Source organism: Chionomys nivalis, chromosome 1 (genome assembly GCF_950005125.1).
Source record: "Chionomys nivalis chromosome 1, mChiNiv1.1, whole genome shotgun sequence".
NCBI classification, from domain to species: Eukaryota; Metazoa; Chordata; class Mammalia; order Rodentia; family Cricetidae; genus Chionomys; species Chionomys nivalis.
The window spans coordinates 145007918-145028885 of NC_080086.1; the positions used below are offsets into that span (position 1 = coordinate 145007918).

The following is a 20968-nucleotide window of genomic DNA, read 5'->3' on the forward strand; positions in this document are numbered from 1 at the left end:
ATCACGCTGCTATGGTGTGAGTGTCTCTCCAAAACCATCTTAGAATTCAATTGTCTTTTGACAACTTAAAAGGATAGGACCTTAAAAGGCAGATTAGGTCATGAGAGCCCAGCTCCATGAGCAGATTGGGCCTGTTATCATGGAAGTGAGTTAGTCAACCCAAGGAGGTGGATTAGTTAGAACATGGCTTCATAAACTGTGGGTCAGTTATGGGGTGGCAATACCTGAATGTGGGGATTATTTAAAAAGAAAAAATGGCAATAGTAAAAGACTCCTGAGTGCACAATGGCCAATAGTAATTCAATGACCAACATTAGTTCAAAATCACATGTTTGACGAATCCAAGATGTTTTGGGCAAGGCTCACCTTTGCTGCAATACATGACTTCATGCAGGCTTGGTTCTGAGAGCACAATGCGAGCAAGACAAAGAAAGCAATTTATTCTTTCCTGTAGGATTACCCAGACACGTTCATGTGTCTACCCTTGGAGCAGAAACCCTCAGAATAAAGAGTGTACGCTTATCGTTGCGACCCCCAGGCCCAGGGCCAGTCCTCCACTGCCAGGTACCCAGACTTTTCACATGAATTGATTCATGAAGCTGCTCTGGGTACACTCTTTCGCTCATTTCAAGTTCAAGGACATTTTTTTATCACACCAAAATACACAGGCTCAAGCTAACCTGCATCCTGTCACACCCGAGTGACAGGATCCCAATGGCAAAAGCAGATACGCTCTTTTGTTACTTACACACCTAGTGACCGTCTCTCCTCTCACACCGTCATTGAGGGCCTTGGGTTTCACCCAGGCAAGAGAAGAGTGCAGCTCTGCCTTCCTAAGCCAGGCGGTTTTGCTGTTGTTTCCATTCAGCAAATGTTGCATTTGCTAAAAATGCAAAGCACAGGACTCCCTGGGTCCTCTCCAGAGGCCTCCGTGTGCCGTGTCATCATTTGGATTCCACTAAAGTAGAAATGACCTTGGCCTTGCCTTGAATAATTTAATTTCAATCTAAAGTCCTTGCCAAGCACCACCATCCTCAAATTTTGCAGTCCTGGGGCTGAGATATGACCTAGCCTGAGGCTGAAATACCACACAAGCAGGAGGACCTGGACTCAGTCTCTGGAACCCATGTAAAAAGCTGGGCCGATGGCGGCATGTTTATGATCTCAGCACTGAGAAGGGACGTCCCTAGAGTTCACTGGTCAGCCTGCCCTGCCTACTGGTGAGAAACTTGTGACAGACCCTGTGTCGAGATACAATAGGCTAAGCCGGGTAATGGTGGCGCACGCCTTTAATCCCAACACTCGGGAAGCAGCGGATCTCTGTGAGTTCGAGGCCAAGCCTGGTCTACAAAAGCTAGTTCCAAGACAGGCTCCAAAGCTACTGAGAAACCCTGTCTTGAAAAAAACAAAACAAAAAAACCAAAACAAAACAAACAAAAAAAGATACAGTGAGCTAAAGAGATGTCTCTGCTTGCTCCCCAATCAGAAGGACCTGAATTCAGATCCCAGGACCTACATAAAAAAACCAATAGTTCAGTGCAATCCTGTAACTCCAATTTCAAGGCAGGGAGAGACAGAGGGATCACTGGGGATTGCTAACTTCCAGCCAGCCAAGAAACTATACGCCTCAAGTTCAGGGAGAGACCCTGCCTCAAAGGAACTACTGGGCAATGTTAGAAGAGGACACCTGACAAACACGTATGTCCATACAGACAACAATACACACATCACTCTACAGATAAGACCTCAGAAAAGGAAGATTAAAAACAAGGTAGACAAGAAAGAACAAAAAAGAACAGCCAAGTTTGACACCTGGCCTTAATACATGTGTTCTAAAAATACGTAATCCTAAGGCTACGATATGCTTGTAGCTAGGTGTGGCCATGCAACAGAGTTCCCATTACATAAGACAGTGATGTGTACAACTTCCAGGTCATCTGCTAAAGACTCCTAGGGTTTGGTTTTAAATAATTCAGAAAGGGGGTGGGGCACAAGGGCATCTTTGAGGAATACATGGATGTTCTCCTGCTTGGCTGTGGGGAGATATGGCAGTCCATCATTCAAAACTGCTACTAAAAAAACAAACCAGGTCAGCAAGATGGCTCAGTGGGAAGGCTGACTCTAATTCCCAGAATCCATATGATGGGGGAAAAAAGAACCAACTCCCACAGTGGTTGTCTTCTGACCTTCACATATGAGCTGTGGCACACAAACAACAAACAAACAGATAAACAGCAAAGGAAGGAAGAAACAAATGGAAAGGGACTTGCCCCTGTTGTGTTTGCTCTTCTTTCCCACAGGCCAGGCTAAGGTGGAAACCACACTTTGCAGACAACAGGCTCCTCCTGGTCCCAGGATGCCTTCCTGGAGCCAGGCTTACCTTCCTGCTCTGGGAGAGTTGCCTGAAAGACAGACTGATTTATCAGCCATGTGAGCTGTTGTTCTGATGTCTCCCTAACACTCTCGGGGTCTCGGGTTAGTCAAGTTCCTCATTTGTTTCCATTCAGGGTAAACCTGCCTCCTTCACTCTAACAACATAACCCATAGACTCTCACCAGCTTTCACCAACCTTGTACTTATTTCTGGTTGTTTTATAGGCCAGTGCCTATTAGAGCAACATAGACGTTCACTGTGGTCATGTGTGGTTCACAGCCCCTGTCTCCTACTCTGGAGATGGAGCTGTATGCATACCTAGACTCTCCTAAAACAGCCTCACTGTGTTTTAATGTGTGTGTGCATATATGCACATGTGTGTCTATGTGTGTGTGTGTGTACAGGCACACTTGTGATGCTGCACTAATCTAGAGGTCGGAGGGCAGCTTTCTGGAATCAGTTCTTGCCTTCCTCCTTGATGAGGTGGGGCTTTGCTTATTTCTGCTGTCTGCTGTGTACTCTGGGTTTCCTAGTCCTCAAGCTCCAGGACAATTCCCCTGCCTCTGGTTCCCATCTCAGGGTAGGGGAGCTGCGATTACAGATGTGCACCACCACTTTGCAGGTTCCTGGAATCACGTCTGGATCATAAGGCTTGGGTAACTAGTGTTTTACCCAGTGACCAGTTCCCTAACCCTCATTTTTTATTTTTGTGTGTTTGTCTTTTGAGATGGGATTTCACTCTATAACCCAAGCTTATCTAGAATCTACTAGGTGGCTGACGTGGCAACCTTGAATTAAATTGTTCCTAGCTAGGTGATGTGATTCCCACCTGTATGTAACACCATCACTACAGAGATCAAGTAAAGAACATCGACAACTATGGGTTCAAGACCAGCCTGGGCTACACAAGTGAGTTCCAGGAAAGCCTGGGCTACAGAGCGTGACCCTGTCTTTAATACAAAACAAGTAAATAAATAAGTAAACTGCCCCTGATAGAACTTGCTGTCAAAGCCCTTTACACAAAATATCACATTTTGGAGCTTGGAACTTGATTCTTTAACATAGCCGTAGGCAAACTTTTGATCCAGAAAAATACCATAAATTGTTATATTAAAACTAAGAATGAGGGCGGGAAATGTAGAACACTTACCAAGCATGTAAAAATATCAAAACAAAACACACAACACCAACAAGAAGGAACAACTTAGGATGAAATAGCAATGTCGGGAAAATCTCAACCAGAAAACAAATTGGTTTGCTGCGTGACTCACTGCGTCACACTGCAGCTTCCACGATGAGAGTTTTTTCCTTTTTTTTTTTCTCTTAAATTTTATTTTATTTTATTGGAGGGGGGGTTGTAAGGACAGAGGGTGGATATGAATTGATGGGAAATGAATGGACTTGAGATGCATGATGTGAAAGACACAAAGATAAATAAAAAGGAAGTTATTTAAAAAATGGTTTAGAAAAATTTAAGTTGGTCATGGCAGCAAATGTCTTTAATCCTAGCATTTTGGAGGCAAAGACAGGCAGATCTCTGTGAGTCTGAAACCAATATGTATGTGGTCTACATGAGTCTAGGCCAGCTGGGGCTACATAGTAAGGCCCTGTCTCAAAAAAAAAAAAAAAAAAATATATATATATATATATATATATATATATATATATATATAATTCATTTGAGAGACGGTCTAGCAATTAAGAGTATGAACTGACCAGGCAGTGATGGAGCACACCTTTAATCCCAGTACTTGGGAAGCAGAGGCAGGCATATTTCTGAGTTCAAGGCCAACCTTGTCTACAGAGTGAGTTCCAGGACAGCCAGGGCTACACAAGAAACCCTGTTTCAAAGGACCCCATGCCCAGGAATAGCTGGCCAACACAAAACAAACTCCATGACTGTTTTTGTTTTTATTGGACTTCTTGTTTAATTTTGTCTTGTTTTGGTTTTTTTTTTCTTATTGGTGACTTGATTGTGTGTGTGTATGTCTGTGTAAACATAAAGTTAGGTGAGTGGGTAGGGAGATGAGGATTGTCTGAGAGGAGTTTAGAGGATCACATGATCAATATATATGCTATGAAAATAAAATAAAATTTAAAAAAGTGCATGCTGTTCTTGCTGACAAAGTTCAGTTCCCAGCTCCTAAGCTGGGTATCACAACCACCTGTGACTCGAGCTCCAGCAGAGCCAGCGCCCTCTTCTGGCCTGTGCAGGCACTGACCTTATACACATATCCAACCTGAACCCTTCCCAACACAAACATAATTAAAAACATGAAAATGAAAAAATTTTTTAATTTTTGGGAAGAACTCAACGCTGCTTTTGGGATTCCTGCATTTCGGGGTGCTTAGAGGGCAGTCTGCCCAGCCTGGTACCCCCACAGGCCATGCACACCTGCACGGAGGCCTGAGGGATCTGCCATAGACTGAGCTTCAACCGGGAGTATGGGTTATGTGGACGGAAGCCATCTTCTGAGAGGAGCTCCCATCCGTGTCATGGATTGCCAGATTTTAGAGGCCAGTTTTCTAAAGTCCCTGAATAAATTTGACAGACAGATCTGCAAATGGAAAGCTGAAACCAAACACAAGTCGTGCTCATTAACCTAACAAAGTGAGGAATTTGGCTTCATGCTGAACTCTGTCCACTGTGCTGGCCACTGCCTGCCTGCATTTGCGGGGGTGGGGGGCGCGCGCGCGCACACACACACACACTCCACCCTCCCTTCTCCTTCAGGTCAGACCAGTGCTAAACTGTGATTGGTTGGGGTTGGAATTATGGGAGTGGACGGAGGGGGGCTGAAGACTGCAGGTCACGTGTGTACTGAGTCTGTGTGGGAGAAGAAACGGAACTAGGGGTGGCAGAGGAAAGGGGACAGAGCAGAGCCAAAGGGGCTGGGGTTGGCAGTGTGTGAAAAAGACCGGAAAAGCAGCAGCAGCAGAACGTGTGTGTGTGTGTGGTGTGTGTGTGTGTGTGTGTGTGTGTGCCTCTGTGTGTGTGTGTGTGCCTCTGTGTGTGTGCCTCTGTGTGTGTGCCTCTGTGTGTGTTTGTGCCTGTGTGTGTGTTTGTGCCTGTGTGTGTGTGCCTCTGTGTGTGTGTGCCTCCGTGTGTGTGTGTAGGCCTCTGTGTGTGTTTGTGCCTGTGTGTGTGTGTGTGTGCCTCTGTGTGTGTGTGTGTAGAAAGAGAGGCCAGGCTTTTAAGAAGCTGGTTAAATAAGATTCCATTGCTTGATGGTATTAGGTCTTAGTCAAGTTTTAAGTTCCTTCAGTGGGATTGTCAAAGTCACCCTGGCTCCTGGCTTACATGGACCTCTGTGACATAACAGCAGACACTTAAGAAAATGCTCACCTGTCTGCATAGTTGAATATTTTGAATATTTTAACCTACCACCCCCTTATTAGGTGGTCATGTTACCTCATACACAGCACAGTAGACGCAGCACCTAATCAGAAACAGATTGACCAAAGTAACCAAGCAAAATATTCCAGAGAATGACCAAAGAATTCTCCTCGGGTCAAAGAGAAGAGCAGCTCCAGGCAGAGCATTATTGTGACTACAGTGTCAGCCTCCCAAAAGGAATGCCATTGCCACTGCCCCACAGCCTCTCCAGAGGAGAACGAGGACAAAGTCTCTGTGACTTGGAAGTAGGTACTCAACTGGCTTTGTTTGCCCTAAGAATAGCTGGCGATTCCCAAGTCCGAGGAGGTTCTAACCAGGCTCTGGGGCCTGCTGGGGCTTCAGGAAGGGCCTGTGGGCCTCTTGCTTCCATAGGAGTCATTCCACAGTGTGCTCTGCCTCAGTCGGCTGCGGCTAGCGTCATAGGAGAGGGGATCCGAGGTGAAATGGGGTTCCCATCCTCCAGCAGCTTCTGCCTGAAGACAGGGATGGCCAGGTGGCAAAGCATGCATAGAAGAGTCCTGAGTGCTGCCAGGAAAACACCTGGAGACGGGGAAGGCGGGGCTGTGGAAATACACAGAAGGGGCACTGGACTTTAGCGGGTGTAGTCAGAGCATTGGACATTTCATCAGAGTGATAAATGACTAATAGAAACTGATCAAGTCTGGGGACTTTGGCAAGGACTTGGGTGAGTCCTTTGCAAGCAGAGGAACCAACACACCTCAGAGGGGCTCCCGCCTGCACTGAACGCTGGCTCTCATGCACAGAATTATTCTCAAATAAGCAGATGGTTAGGAGCCACCATCTAGCTGTTGGGTATTGAACTCAGGACCTTTGGAATAGCAGCCAATGCTCTTAACCGCTGAGCCATCTCTCCAGCCCTCCGCTTGTCCTTTGTACCATGGCCTCAAGAACACCAAGTGGGAATACAAGGGCCTCTGGATTGTTCTGAGAAGGAATCCAAAGCACTATGGTTCTCTTCTTTAAAGCAGTTTAAGGATATGTATAAACCCCTGCTGTTTCTAACACAGACTCACAGGAAATAACATGCAAAGGCACTGAGATGCCCTGTGCAGGTTTAATGCTAATGTTCACTACTTACACCAGTGGGTTTGGATGACTGTCGGCCACTAAAACCTCCATCCCTATCATTTTAGGAGTGCTTATTTGGTTCTCTCAGGCCCGAGGCTCTAGGGAACATCCGTAGGACACTCTGTGCCCAGATTTCTTGTGATGCTGATGTGGAAATGAAGGTCCAGAGAGCTGGAAACTGCCCTTGAGTACCATCCAGCAGCTGAGCCAGAATCTGGCTGGACAGACATCCAGATCAACATTGTCTCTACTTAGCCAGGCTTCGGTCTGTCTGCTCTATACCCCACTTAACATAAACAGAGCTGATGGTGGCACAGTCGTCAAGTTCCACATACACCCCTTTGTTAAAGAGAGAGAGAGAGAGAGAGAGAGAGAGAGAGAGAGAGAGAGAGAGATCCCTCTGTGAAACCCGAGATCAGGTACACACACGGCCAGTGTGTTCACCGACGCTGTTAATAGCTGTCGGGTTTGTGCCTTGCCCATGCCTTGTTCTCAGTTGTTTATCTTCATTGCTATCCCGCTGAAATAATAATACCAATCACAACTACTAGTTCTTGCTCAATGTGAAGGATAACGTTAATATATCGATGCAAATGTCGAGTGTTTATCACTGCACATTCATTTCCACGGAACCAAAGCTGAAGAAATCACTCCTTAACGAGGCCATCCCAAACAAATTTTTTCACCAAGTACGTTGATAGATCAAATCCTATTAGCCCTAACTAAAATTCTTTCCTGTGGCACTTGGTTGGAATCAAGACAACAAAATAAGTGGAAACCAGTTATTCCCCCCCCCCGAGATTTATTAGTCACACTTGTTCTCTTAAAACATAAGTTGTTATAATGGCAGAAAGTTTTTAAGGTGACAATTATAAATATCAAGAGCAGTCAATACTCAACTTTGAAGAGCATTTATGAATAATAATGCATTAGGAGAGGTCAATTGGGCCTTTGATCTGAGTATTCTGGGCCTCCGCCCTCGATTTGTTAGTTAAGTCTTCCTTATCGGCAGAAGGAGGCAAATGATCCCAGCAAACGTCTTAAATGTGCAACTTTGCTTATCTTCCTGTATTAATGATCCTCATGGCGGCTGTTGTATTAACCTTATCACACAGCGTAGTAATAAGGGAGGCCTAATGTACAAGAAAGGGAAAAAACATCCCGTTTAATCTCAGGGACCTTTCCCTAACCTAGCAATTTTCTGACTGTCAAGCAGAGTAAAAAATGAAAGTTGGGCTTTTACTGGGTTTTTTGTAAAATCACAAAGAAGCACAATGTTTTCAAATGGGTGACTCACTAAACATCAGGGTGAAGGGAATCCAGATAAAATTATTCACTAACGCCTGGGCCTTGTGAGGTCGGCTAAGTTGTGCTGCCCAGAAGATAGGAAGTGGGTCTTGAGAGGGCCAGTCTCCTTCTGCCTGTGTTAGGCACTGCCCAAACGCCCGACTGTCCCTGTCCACATGGAGGGGATCCCAAGCCTCTCATCTTCTAATTCTTTCTTAACTTTGACAACAAAAGGAACCTTGGCCTCAAGACTCTTCCATCTTTTATCTCAGGATACTTGAGAAACCATTTAACTTTAAGATTGGAATTAGTATTTCCTTCCAGCGCAAATGCTGCCTCACCACACTGTGGCGGGGTGAACTCAGCCCCTTCTACTTGCCATGCCAGGTAATTTTTTTTTCATTATTCTTCTAATGCAAAGCAGGGCTACTGATTACAAAAAGAGCAGCTTGGCTCTAGCAATAGGTCTTCTCCGGTAACCCTCACTGTCATGGAAATTCCAGCCGCTACAAGAATAAGAGGCTCAATCCATATTTGCCAGCTCTAATATGAAATCTGTCAGAACCCAAATTAATGAGTTCCAAATTCCTTACATCACGATAACAGGTTAAGACTGGTCAATTAATTACATAAATCCTTCCCGATTCATTGTGCGTTTGCAGCCCAGATTGTGTCTTACATTACTTCATGACACAAGGCCTTTTGGCTCCTGTTGTTCCGAAGAAAGGCCTATTTAAGTGGAAGCTGCCTGCCACGGCAAAATGTTAAATGTCACACGTTAAATGTGCACTTTTCTGTAATTGCTTTTGTTAAAAAAAAAAAAATTAAAGTACGGGACTCCTAACACCCCGCCGTGCTGAGGGCTGGGATTGTACTGAGTGCCAGTACCTGTGTTCTGTCTCCTAAATTCAGACTCTTCAGACCCAAGCTTTGCTCCAAGAAACGAGAAGGTTTTGTTTGTGAAAACAGCCCAGTTCCCCTAAGATCAGTGGTGGCAAATACAGACAGTTGAGATGCGCTCTCTCTCTCTCTCTCTCTCTCTCTCTCTCTCTCTCTCTCTCTCTCTCTCTCTCTCTCTCTCTCTCCTCTTAAGGGAAGAGATTAAGATCTGATTCCAGCTTCTCTTGTCAGGTAGTAAAGGTGCAATTAAATGTGTAAGCCATGGTGGACCTAGCTAACTTGAAAAAGAAGGCACATTATGCAAGCGGATTCGGTACATGGGTAGTTCTTGTCGCCGAAAAAGGATGCTCCTGACGGCTTTGCTATTTGGATTTGTAACTGGTATGCACATATAGAGGGTAGAATTGAGGACACAGAGGGCCACGAAGTCATTCAGGCCAAACGTTTCGCTCTTTGAAAAAAATAAATAAAAACCATCCAAATGAGCTTGGAGTCACAGCTAGGTAGACCGTGATCTGAAACCGTGACTCTGGACCCCTAGCGGGTCTCCCCGACACCCCACCATATTTCTTTGTGGCCGGATGCAGGATGCAGAGATACCGTTTCCTAAATTATCTCTCAGCAGCCTTGGGTTCTGGCGAGCACCAGCGAGCCGATGATGCTCTGGGCAGAGCCCGCAGGGTACCAGCTGCGCCGCACTGCCCGACAGCGACCCCGTCCGTCCACCAGAGGCCTCGCACCGCCGGTCATCCCTAAGTGACCTGGATTGGCAGCTTGGGGACCTATATGTCCCCACGCGTGAACACACCGGCCTCATCCAGGACCCGGCAGCACGTGCTCCCTCCCTCCCCAGTGGCCCAGTTCTGCCATCAGGCACAATTGTCCGCACAGGGTCCAGAGGAGAGATGGATGTTAGCATATTGGGCTCCAGTCTGGGAGGTTCCAGGCTCCTGGAGTATGCACAGCACAGCGTGGAGTCAGCTAAGCCGATGGAACCGTTTGCACGCTCTTGGCGGGCAGCAGCGTCTGAAGAACAAAGGCCCACGTGCCTCCCCCCACTCGCGCCATCATGTGTGCAGAGGCTTTGTTTGGTCCTCACTGTCCGGTGCGGGACGCTGGCGGTGCGAGGCAGGTGGGCCGTGGTAAATCGCTCTCCACCCGCCCACTCCAAATGGCTTCCCCGCCCCACCCGGTTCGCAGAACAGTTGCTATGGGTTACCAGGGCGGTTGCCATGGGTTACCGGACCGAGGAAGCGGGAGCGTGCGTGGGATGGCGGGAGCGTGCGGGCTGCTGAGCCGAGGCCCACGGGGGTGGGGGCTGAGCTATAAAGAAGGCCCAGGTAAGAGCCGCAAATCCACGCGTTATGCCACGCTGAGCCTGCCGACATCGGCAGCATCTGCGCTTCTCTTTAGCTTAAGCCGAGTGGATTCTGCAGAAATTTTTGCAGCTTAGTTTCCTTCTCTCCCTCTTTTCCGCTTTATCTTTTGAAAAGAAGTCTTTGGAATTTTGAAGAAAAAGGGTCATGAACTACCAGAGTTTGCGCAGCTAAAATAAATTAGTGCCCAATGTACTGTTCTTAACAAGGACCTAGAAGTTTCCTACAAGATGGAAGGGCAATTGTATCTGACTTAAAGGGACAACGGTGATGCGACTGTAAGATGCATACGGTCAAGAACAAAGCCCCAAACCTTTGTAAATACATCAAAATCCAAAGTTATTGTTTCTTTACATGCGATTTTTTTTAGCTCCATTCTATTAAAATGTCTATATTTCTTGCGTTGACTTGCAAAGAAAACTGCATCCATGCCTTTAATGAATGTTAAGTTGCCACAACTAAGTTCAGACATTTTATATTTGGAAAAGTGTTCATAGCAAATTAAGAAACAGTTTTCTTCCAAAACAAAATTGGACTGAAATAAAATGTTTCCTCTGTGAAAAAAGACGCAGCATTGTATTTCTGGGGTACTAGCTAACTAATTTAAATATTAAGAGGAAGGTGATTTAGAAACTGAATATGCCTTCCTAATTTTTGCATTGAAAAAAAAGAGGTCTTTCATGCAAAAAGCTCAATACTTAAAACCTTACTGTACACATTTAACTCGATGATAAAGCACCAAAATAAGGAAGCCGAGTTCAAAACAACATCCAGCTACCACTATTGGATATAACATGACTAAGCTAAATAAATTTGATAAAAATCCTTAATGTCATACAAGAAATTCTATACTTTTGCTCCTCTATGTTGCATAAAACTTGTTTGTATTTAACTGTTAAATAAGATTTGAAGTAGACTCGAACAGTTCTGGCGATATATATTTAGTATCTTAGGGAATGACAAGTTAGAGCAAAGACAAACATCTGTGGTTTCCCTGGTGGGTTTTTTTTTTTAATTGAAAATTTTAACTAGAATTTTAGCAAGTGAGACTTTAAGTCTTAAGTAACAGGTTGTTGACTTTCATTGTTGACACCGTTAGCTCCCTATAAAGTGAGCTTTAAAACAAATTCATAGGATTATGACCTTCCAGATGTAATGTCTACCCTTGCAGAATTATCCACAAAAACAGGGTTTTGCTGAAATGTAAATCATAAGGCATCCAGAATTAGCATCACGGAAAGCTTAATTCTCATAAAAGTAGTACTAAATGTCCATCTATTTAGTTACTGTGTAGTTACTTTGTTCTCCTCCAGACCTAAAAATAAAAAACAAAGCAAGTGCCCACTGGAAACTGAAGGTGATTTAAATATCTGGGCCCCCAAAAGCCAGTCTGAAAAGGCAAGTGCTTAGATGTCACAGAGGCTACCACAGAAGAAATATAACTGCCGCAAATGTCAAATCAAAGTTCTTCAGTCAAAAATTACCGGGAATTTTAAAAACACTGAATTTAGTCTGAGTCTGAAGAAATTATTCTGTTACGTAAAATAAGTGATCCAACAACATTTTTTTTCCATGTTTAATGTGAAAACAATGACGTCATGAAGTTTACAGAGCAAATATTAAGCATCACTCAATATTAACTTCAATGATTACATCATCTCATCAATAAATAGTAGGGTGACTGGTGGCATAGTATATGCTTTTCAAAAATGTGTGCTGCAAATGCACACACTACTGAGGAGTGGGAATCGCCCTAGAACTTTCCATGCAGTGAGAGAAACAGCTGCTAAATCTTCCTGCGTTAAATTAATATTAGAGGACAAGATCGAAGACACCAAACAGAAACAAAACCATTACAGAAGTTTAATGTTTCACATGGGGTTTTAAAAAAGGAGAAAGCATAAAGAAATCATTCTTAGGCCAAATTTAATGTTTCTGTTTCTTTTTTTACCAGTTCTCTGAGACAAGCATTTCCAATCAATAACTTTTGATTAGCACAACAACTACTAAACACCCAATGTAAATGGCTGCTTGTTGCAGCTGCTTTTGCCCCTAGTGAGAGGGGGAGCCATTCACTGAAAGCAACAAGCCATCCGCCTCACTTAGGGGGAAACACCTTCTTTCAGCTTCTTTTCATCAGCAGGGAGGACTTAGCTAACCATCCAAGAAAAATGCTGCTTTTTCTGAAACTGGAAGCTCACAGTGGACCCAAGACACCCTATCTTTGGGCCACAAAGAGGGAGACAGAGAGAAAGAGAAAGAGAGAGAACTATTCTACTCAAATTAAGCCAATCTTCAGGTGGATACCTTAAAAGAAAGGGCTTCTAAAACACCGATATGAGCTCTGACATTAGCAACCTGACTTTCATTCCAAAATTATTGAAATAGTTATGGGTAAAATTAATTTAGCTCTTATAAATACCTTCTTTTAACTTAAAAATTTGTAGTGAGGAGCCCCCCACTGGCAAAAGTTACGATTTTTTAATGCACATTTTTAAAATGTCAGAAAATAAATCATAAGCTATGATTCTAACTACACAATGGTAAAATGACTTGTTGCCAGAAACCATGTTTAAGCTGATTTTGGACAGTGAAAGTTTATTTCTAAATCTATGGACAGCAAATTTAAGCAAAATTACGAACACTTCTATGTTTTCCCCTAACATGTAAACATTATTTTAGTACGTCTTTATTTGTAAGACATATTCTCCATTTACATGTGAAATAGTATATGGGAAAGTTTAAATACTCTTAAATATTTCACTCAAACACCCCAAAGCAAAGCATTTTCCAGAGTAGGGGTCAGTCTCCACAGAAGAAGAGCCATGTGCCAAAGAGGCAGTGCGTTGTGCCGGGACTCTGTACCCCGGCTCTGGTCACACACTGCTTACCGTGACTTCCCCATTGCCACTGCAAGGATGCTCTGTCTCGGTTTTAAAGGCTACTGATACACCTAGCTCTTTAAAATGCAATTGAGACCAGTTGGATTATGTTTTTATACATACAGCATATAACTCACTTTTCTTGAGAGCAGGATCGTATTTACAAGTCTTATATGGCAATAAAGGGTTGTATGGCATTCACAGACCTCACAGCTTTATACAGAAGCCTGGCTAAAATTAGACAACATAAAATACTAGCACTAAGAACCCACCACTGTAAGTATTAACTACCTAGGATAGTGGCAGTGGCATTAGGTAAGGATCTACTGTGAGCAAGCGTTCTCTCTGGCTGGGCACAGTTTTGTGCCGAAGGTGGCAGCCCTGGAATTCCCCCTCAGGACTCCTGCAGCGCCGGGTTTGCTTTGCATCCATGCGAACTGCTGTCATCGCTACTGTGGCCAAGCCCAGAGGAGGAACTGAAAAAGAAGAGAGGGGGGAAATAATAAAAAGAGGAAATTGGTTTTCACAACACACTCAAAGCCTGAGTAACAGAGGGGAACTTTCATTATCTCCAGTCACAAAGAGAGACAGGAAATTTGGACTTTTAATTAGCCATTTGGAGTGCAGTTGGATATTTTTTTAGCTAGATAATTTAAACGCGAATAATTCAAGTCTGACTAAATGAAAGTCACATAATCAGAATGCAGATAATTGAATTTCTGCTGCATTCATTAATTCAGTGTGGAGGTGTGTGTGAAGACCACTATGATGAGCTGTCACAGCTCAATAAAATCCCAGTCAATTAATTTTTTCATTATCTTAGTATTACATCAACAAAAAGCAAAACGTGTATCTATCTATGTGCATGCACGTGGACACTATGCGTTAAATAAATATGTCTGTTGAACCCAAGTGCAAAGGAATACCTTTCTGAATCATAATCTACATCGTTGTCTTTTTTCCCCTCTTCATCTTCTTCAGGGAACCGTCTATTCATCAAGGCGAACTTGTGAATTGCTTCTTCCACCGAGTACTTGGTCTGCCCGGAAACACACGCTTCAATGTCCTCGGAGTTCAGATGGCTCTGCAGGAAGAGGTGGAGGCTGCTATCGGAAAGCAAAAGTGCGTTCTGCAGGACTCTGTATTAAAAAAAAAAAAAAAAAAAAAAAAAAAAAAAAAAAAGAGGAAAGAAAATAATTGATAAGCAGGCACGGGCAGAGATCGGGTAGAAGACAGGAAACCCTTACAACGGTGCTCCTGATCTCTCCACTCTGAGAACTTTGCCCCGACGCTGGCCTCTGCCCACCAACGAGATAAAAACATATGCTAACTTTTCCTTGATTATTTGGAATCTTAGGTGAGTAAGAACGTGACGCTGATGGCTAAGGACATCTGTTAAAAGAATAACTGCAAGGACATTTCTCCAATTTAACCATCTGTTAAGACCATGTGGATTAATTATGGAAATATTTTGCTGATACAGTTAGAGAATTTTATTCTACTTTTAAAAATGTATGACCAGCAGCCTGTCAGTGCCGCAGTCTTTACTGGATCAGCTGTCATGAAACATCAAAACTTTCAACTACCATTAAGATTATGCGGAAAGGCCAATGTACTTACTCCTCGGCACACTCCACACTAAAACTTCAGCAGTGACTGCTTGACCCAGGGACACGTTCACAAGGACTCCTTTCAGGTGGCTTTTCTAACAACCTAAAGTTAACTAGAAACTTCTGCAGGATCTTCAGAGGCAATGCATCTCTTATCAAAATAAGCAACCAAGTAATTTCAATCCCAAACCTTTTTCCCAAGGAGTTCACACTGGTGGTTCAGCAGGACAGACTGACACAGATGACAAAGAAGTTTCAACTAAAGCAACTGTACCAGACGGAGGGTTAGAAACCGGCCCGGCAGCAGGAAGCTGGCATGGTTACATGTGTGTTCTCAGCCGAGTATATGCTTTTCTGGGGTGCCAGAGAATAAGAAACCAAGCCAGTGCCCCCCTCACACTTAAATAAAAACTGGCTTCTCATCTTTTGAGATAATATCTTTGACATATGATAACTGAGTCTCCAGTAATTGTTCAGTGGTGACATTACAGGAGATACTAGGGCCAGGATATAGGAAAGGGCGAAACACTACAACCCATGCGTCATTTTGCCCAACATGGGATTTTTCTCATTCACAGACTATGAAAACCAGACCATACATTTCAGACCAAATGAGCCTTGCTTTATATCTTGTATGTTTAAACAAATGATCAGAAAAAAAAACCAATTCCTTTCTGGCCATTAATAGCAATTTTGTTAAATACCGAGGGCATCACAATAGCACATCCTTTTCTTCCAGATAACACAATTACTTCTTGAGGAAGGCAAATGTCTACAGACACACGAAGTCCAGTCTTCCCCTTTGCCTCAACAGACTTACAGATGTAATTCGAGGGGAGGGAGGCTCTTTACTAAAAGCAAGCAAGACAATTATGCTTTGCAAAGAGAAAATCTCCAGCAAAGACTCTAAGTGCTCAACTCTGCGTGTCCTCTGGCCTGGTCCTCCCGGAAGATGGCCGTACGGCCATCTGCCAAGCAGGAAGAACCTTTGATTGCACTAAGATCTCTCTTCCTCGCTTACAAACGCTTCCCATCCACGTCTAAATAATTCAAATTAGGGAAGAGCTTCATGGCAACAAGCCCCCAAGACGAACTGGGACCCGCTGTGAAGTCTGAGCCGCGTGTTTCCCGTGGCCGCCTGCTGGAAGCTTCCCACCCGCCACAGGACAAGTGGCTGTTCATAGGATTGTACACACGGCTTTGTTTCTGTTGGAAATGTGTTTTATTTTCTCTATAAAATAATGGGTGATCTCTAAAATTGATTTTAGATGGTTTGAGGCATTACAGCACAGGAGTAATGTGCACTAATGGCAACGATATTGGACACAAATTCATTTTAGCTTTATTTCATGTCTAAAGCAATTCTACTGAGCCTTGAACTGCTCACGTGCTGTTATTAACTGGCTGGGTACCTAACACATGGGCACCGCAAACAAAAGTGACCAGAGTGCAGGCTGATGGAGACCTCAAGGCTACTGTCCCTTCTGCTATAATTCAATTTCCAATTTGACTGCGCCTTAGTCTCCTTAGTTCTCAGTTTTCTGCTGAATACTGCCACCTGGAGGACAAAGGGTAAAAAGCGAGAGAACAGGCCATCCCGTTCAATAGAAAGAGGGATAAAAGTGGGGGACAGGAGACAGACACCACCCTGAATACTCACACCCACAGAGCCCTGAGAGAGTTCAAAACCAGTATGCCTACTAAGTTTGGTTTTATTTTTTTAGTTTTTGGGTCTTGATAGCTAAGTTTAGACCACCAGGACTGTACTGGTATGAATTTGAAACAAAAAACTACTTTAATATATTTTGTTTTCATTTTGTGGTCAAACAGCTTACATTGTAAAATTTAGAATGCAAATCTTAGGAGTCTGGAGTGGTGGGACTCACCTATAATCCCAGCGTTTAGGACGCTGAGGCAGGAGAATTAAGAGTTCCAAGCTACCCAGAACAACATTGTGAGACCATCTCAAATAATAATAAATTTTAAAGTATTTTTTTTTTAATTTAAAAGATGCAACCTCTAGTTGGGCAATGGTGGCACACGCCTGTAATCCTAACACTCGGGAGTTAGAGGCAGGTAAATCTCTGTGAGTCAGAAGCTTACATAAAAATAAATGTCTAAGTGGTTGTGGTGGCGCACACTTTTAATTCCACCACTAGGGGGCAGTAGTGGGCAGAGGCAGGCAGAGTTCTGTGGGTTCAAAGCCAGCCTGGTCTACAGCTTGAGTTCTAGGACAATCAGACCTACTTACATATAGAGACCCCCCAAAAAAAATAAAATAAATGTATATTATTTTCAAGCCTTTATAGTGGGAGTTTTAACAAAGCAGCCTATAGAATGTCAAAGGGATTTCTGGAAACATGTTTACAATGCAAGTCAAAGTTGCTTTTCCCCCCGCTCTCCCCCCCAACAATGCTTTCTCCTTCACTGGACACAGTGAAATCTGGTTTTCCTTAATGTGATTTTACTAAGTGTATTATACAGTGGTTCAGCTGAAGAACAGTTACGGTACACAAAATCATGGAATTCTACAGATGCCCTGGATATTCTGAACTCAGTAGAATGCGCTCTACACACATCTGGAAAGTATACGGAAGGTTAGCTGTTGGGGAAAAGGAAAAGCTAACTTGGCCTCTTTACTTGTTACCAATAATTTAAACCTACAAATATTCATTGAAAGATATTCATAATCTATGCTGTGGTGCCCTCTATTGAACACAGAGATTTATTAAAAAAAAGAAAACAAAACCTGTGTATGTGTTTGTCTCTCTCTGTGTATCTGTGTGCGTGCCTATGTGCACGGGTCTTTTGTTTTTAAAAAAACAAACAACTTTCTCACCACAGCCATTACATCATCAGCTCAATGTCAGCCTGGGCTGTCCCAAAACAATGACGAAAAATGAATTAAAATGATATAAAAACACAATAGAAAGTCTAAACTGTGGTTGTATGTGCTGTCGCTGGGAAGCCTTATGCAAAGAGAGGTCAGCTCAAGCTTGGCTGCAAGCACCTCGTACCTCTATAACTCTGTCTCTGCTATGATGGTAGGAGCTTACAACTAAGAATTAGGAGGATGCAAGAGGAAAATGACAGCCACAAGGGAAAATGAATGTCTGAAAATCTCACAGTCACACTGACCAGCTCAGCTTGCAGTGGCTGCTCTGCTGATATAAATGCAGCAGTTCCTACAATACAGGACGCCTGTGTTCCGAGGGTGGCATGAATGGATGGGCTACTCATGCCCACACCGGACCAAATTTGCACGCTGTGACAATCCCAACCTTGTAAGGCTGGTAAGCTCTGAAACAAGGCACCTGCAGCATCCAGCATGTACAAGATCAACATGTGATCTTCTCCGGCCACCAGAGAAACGATCTCAGTGTCGGGCAGAATATGTGTAATGTTCATGCTGAGTACATATTATTACACAAATAACCTAGAAGTGAAAATTTTGTTTTACATTATACACTGTACATATGCAGAAATATTTTTGCTTTCATGGCATCTTAACAACTTCAAAGTGTATATAAATATCAAAATGTTTAAATCTATGCTTGGAGTCTGTAACCAGCACATGCCACATTTTAATGCTATGGATTCTAGAGGCCTTCCACCAAGCCAGGGGTCGGCTATGGATGGATGGGGACCAGTGATGCCTCAGAGGACGCCGAGGTGCAGTCAGGCACCGTCCTGAAGCGTCCATCTCACCCAGCTGCCCTAGGTGGTGTAGGGCTGACTGGAGGAGAGGCACCAGGGGTGAAGCCATGGGTGGCTGCTACTGGTGCCCGAACTGGACCCAACAGGAGCTGTACAAACAAATGTGACTCAGAAAGGAGGGCTCAGGCCATTATTATGTGTGCTTGGGGTGCAAGGGGGGAGTGCGTGCATGCCACAGCACACAGCACGTGGTTCAGGACACATCCTGCATGGACAACTTGCTGGAGTCTGTTCTCTCCTTCACCCCCGGGGTTCTGGGGATCAAACTCAGGCTGTCTGGCTTGGCTGCAAGCACCTTTTAGCCACTTTTATTTTTTTATTTTTATTTTTTAAAATTAGATTCGTTCCATTTTTTTTAATATTTATTTATTTATTACGTATACAATGTTCTGTCTGTGTGTATGTCTGCAGGCCAGAAGAGGGCACCAGACCTCATTACAGATGGTTGTGAGCCACCATGTGGTTGCTGGGAATTGAACTCAGGACCTTTGGAAGAGCAGGCAATGCTCTTAACCTCTGAGCCATCTCTCCAGCCCCCAGATTCGTTCCATTTTGTGTGTGCTTTGCCTACACATATGTATGGGCACCACGTGTGTGCTTGGTACTCATGGAGATCAGAAGAACGTAACAGAGCCCCTAGAACTACAGCCATGGATGGTTGTGAACCACCATGTGGTTGCTAGGAAACAAATGCTGGGTCCTCTGCAATAGCAGCAAGTGCTCTCAACCACTGAGCTGCCTCTCTAGCCCCCTCCGGTTTCATTTTCAATGTGAAACTAACTCATTAGAAACAAATGTTCCCATGGAATAAACAATATCCCAGGAAAGCTGTCTGCTCCGTGATTTGATCCTCCAGTGGCTATTCATATCTGTTGTTTTAAATTTAAGACTTACTTATTTTCACTTTACGTGTTTGAGTATTTGGTCTACCTGTGCATGTGTGCGCCATACAGGTGCACATGTGCATACCTGGTGCCCAAGGAGGCCAGAAGTGGGCTTTGAATTCCAGGGAACTAGAGCTTCAAAGGGTTATGAGCCACCACGTCGGTGCTAGGAACTGAACCTGGGTCCTCTGGAAAATCAGCACATGCTCTTAACTACTGACCCATCCCTCCAGCTCCCAGATCAAATTTGAATTAATTGAGAGCTCCCAGTGAGAGTGGAAGCGTCTCGGGACAAAGAACGTGTATGCACTCCGTCTGAGCCTGCAGCCGGGCACACAGCTGGCGGACGGAGGGTCAGCGTGTGTCGTTCAGAGCCCTTTCCAAGCGGTCGGTTCTCTGGCAACACAACCACCAGCATGAACAGCAATGCACTGGTATACTGCTCCTCTCCACGACCAAAGCAACCCAGGGACTCAAAGAATCAACCCGGGTTCCATAGCCTGGAAAATATCAAGAGCGGGGACGGATGGGAGACTTACACCCAAGTTCCTTGAGCCCTTGAAGCAGGATACTCGCCACTGTGACGTGTGTGTCAAAGCCAGTGAACAGCCAAACGATACATAGTACAAAACACCTCTGCCCTGGCACAATCCCACCGGGGCAGATGTATGGAGATCAATGGTGCTTAAAAACAGAGCACGGAGCAAAACCCACAAGTTGGGCACGGTGGCACACACCTGTGATCCCAGCAATACGAGCAGACGGTCAGGAGTTCAAGGCCAGAGTCAAGTACACAGGGCGCTCGAGGCCAGCCTAGGCTACACGAGACCCTGTTTCAAAGGACCAGCGTCAGAGGAATGATCAGTGCCCTGCATTTACCTAGTGACATCAACACAAAGATGCTTGCTGTCCCTGAACTTGCAAAAGCCCAACAGCTCCCCAGTGCTAGCTGGGGCTGTTCACCAGCTCCTGTCCAGGCCTCCCAGGCGGTGGCCAGGCTGCAGGCTTCCCTGGGGGAGCATCCGGAATGAGGCTGCTCTGTAAATGCCAGCTACCAGCTACGTGCATCTTAAGGGAGACGCCATTGGCCACCTGGGCACCTTAGAGGCGACAATTAACAGAAGGGAAAAACTGGACAAGTCCTGCCCAGCCCTTTGTTCTGTCACAGTGTGACACCACAAAGGCCACTGCAGTCTGAGCTCTTCTCACAGGGATTGCTCTGGTGTCTTCTTTTCCCCTGCCCTCACTCAGTTCATAAGCTTCCAGCTTTCCACGTGTCCCCGTGACCTCTTGGAAGGAAAGGCACTGTGTCAATCTAATAGAACTAAGTATTCATATTTATGTGCATACTTAATACCCAGGCCCTTTATAAGTGAGCCATATGGGGAAAGCAGCATATTGCTTCAGATTAGCTCCGGGTCCTATTTATTCAACTCAAAAGGAGATAATTTCA

At 44.4% G+C, this 20968-nt stretch overlaps 1 protein-coding gene across 5 annotated transcripts in view; it reads right to left on the reverse strand.

Moving 5' to 3' along the window:
• Nucleotides 1-11967: 11967 nt before the first annotated feature.
• The window catches only part of Snx10 (sorting nexin 10), a 71980-nt gene continuing 62979 nt past the window's right edge, over nucleotides 11968-20968 (reverse strand). For all 5 annotated transcript variants that reach the window (XM_057776126.1, XM_057776151.1, XM_057776135.1 and 2 more), the window contains 2 exons: nucleotides 14231-14443; nucleotides 11968-13780 (listed from right to left, as the gene is read on the reverse strand). In XM_057776126.1, the coding sequence (XP_057632109.1) occupies nucleotides 13699-13780; nucleotides 14231-14443 (295 nt within the window). In that variant the 3' untranslated portion in view covers nucleotides 11968-13698. The remainder of the gene's footprint in view (nucleotides 13781-14230; nucleotides 14444-20968) is intronic.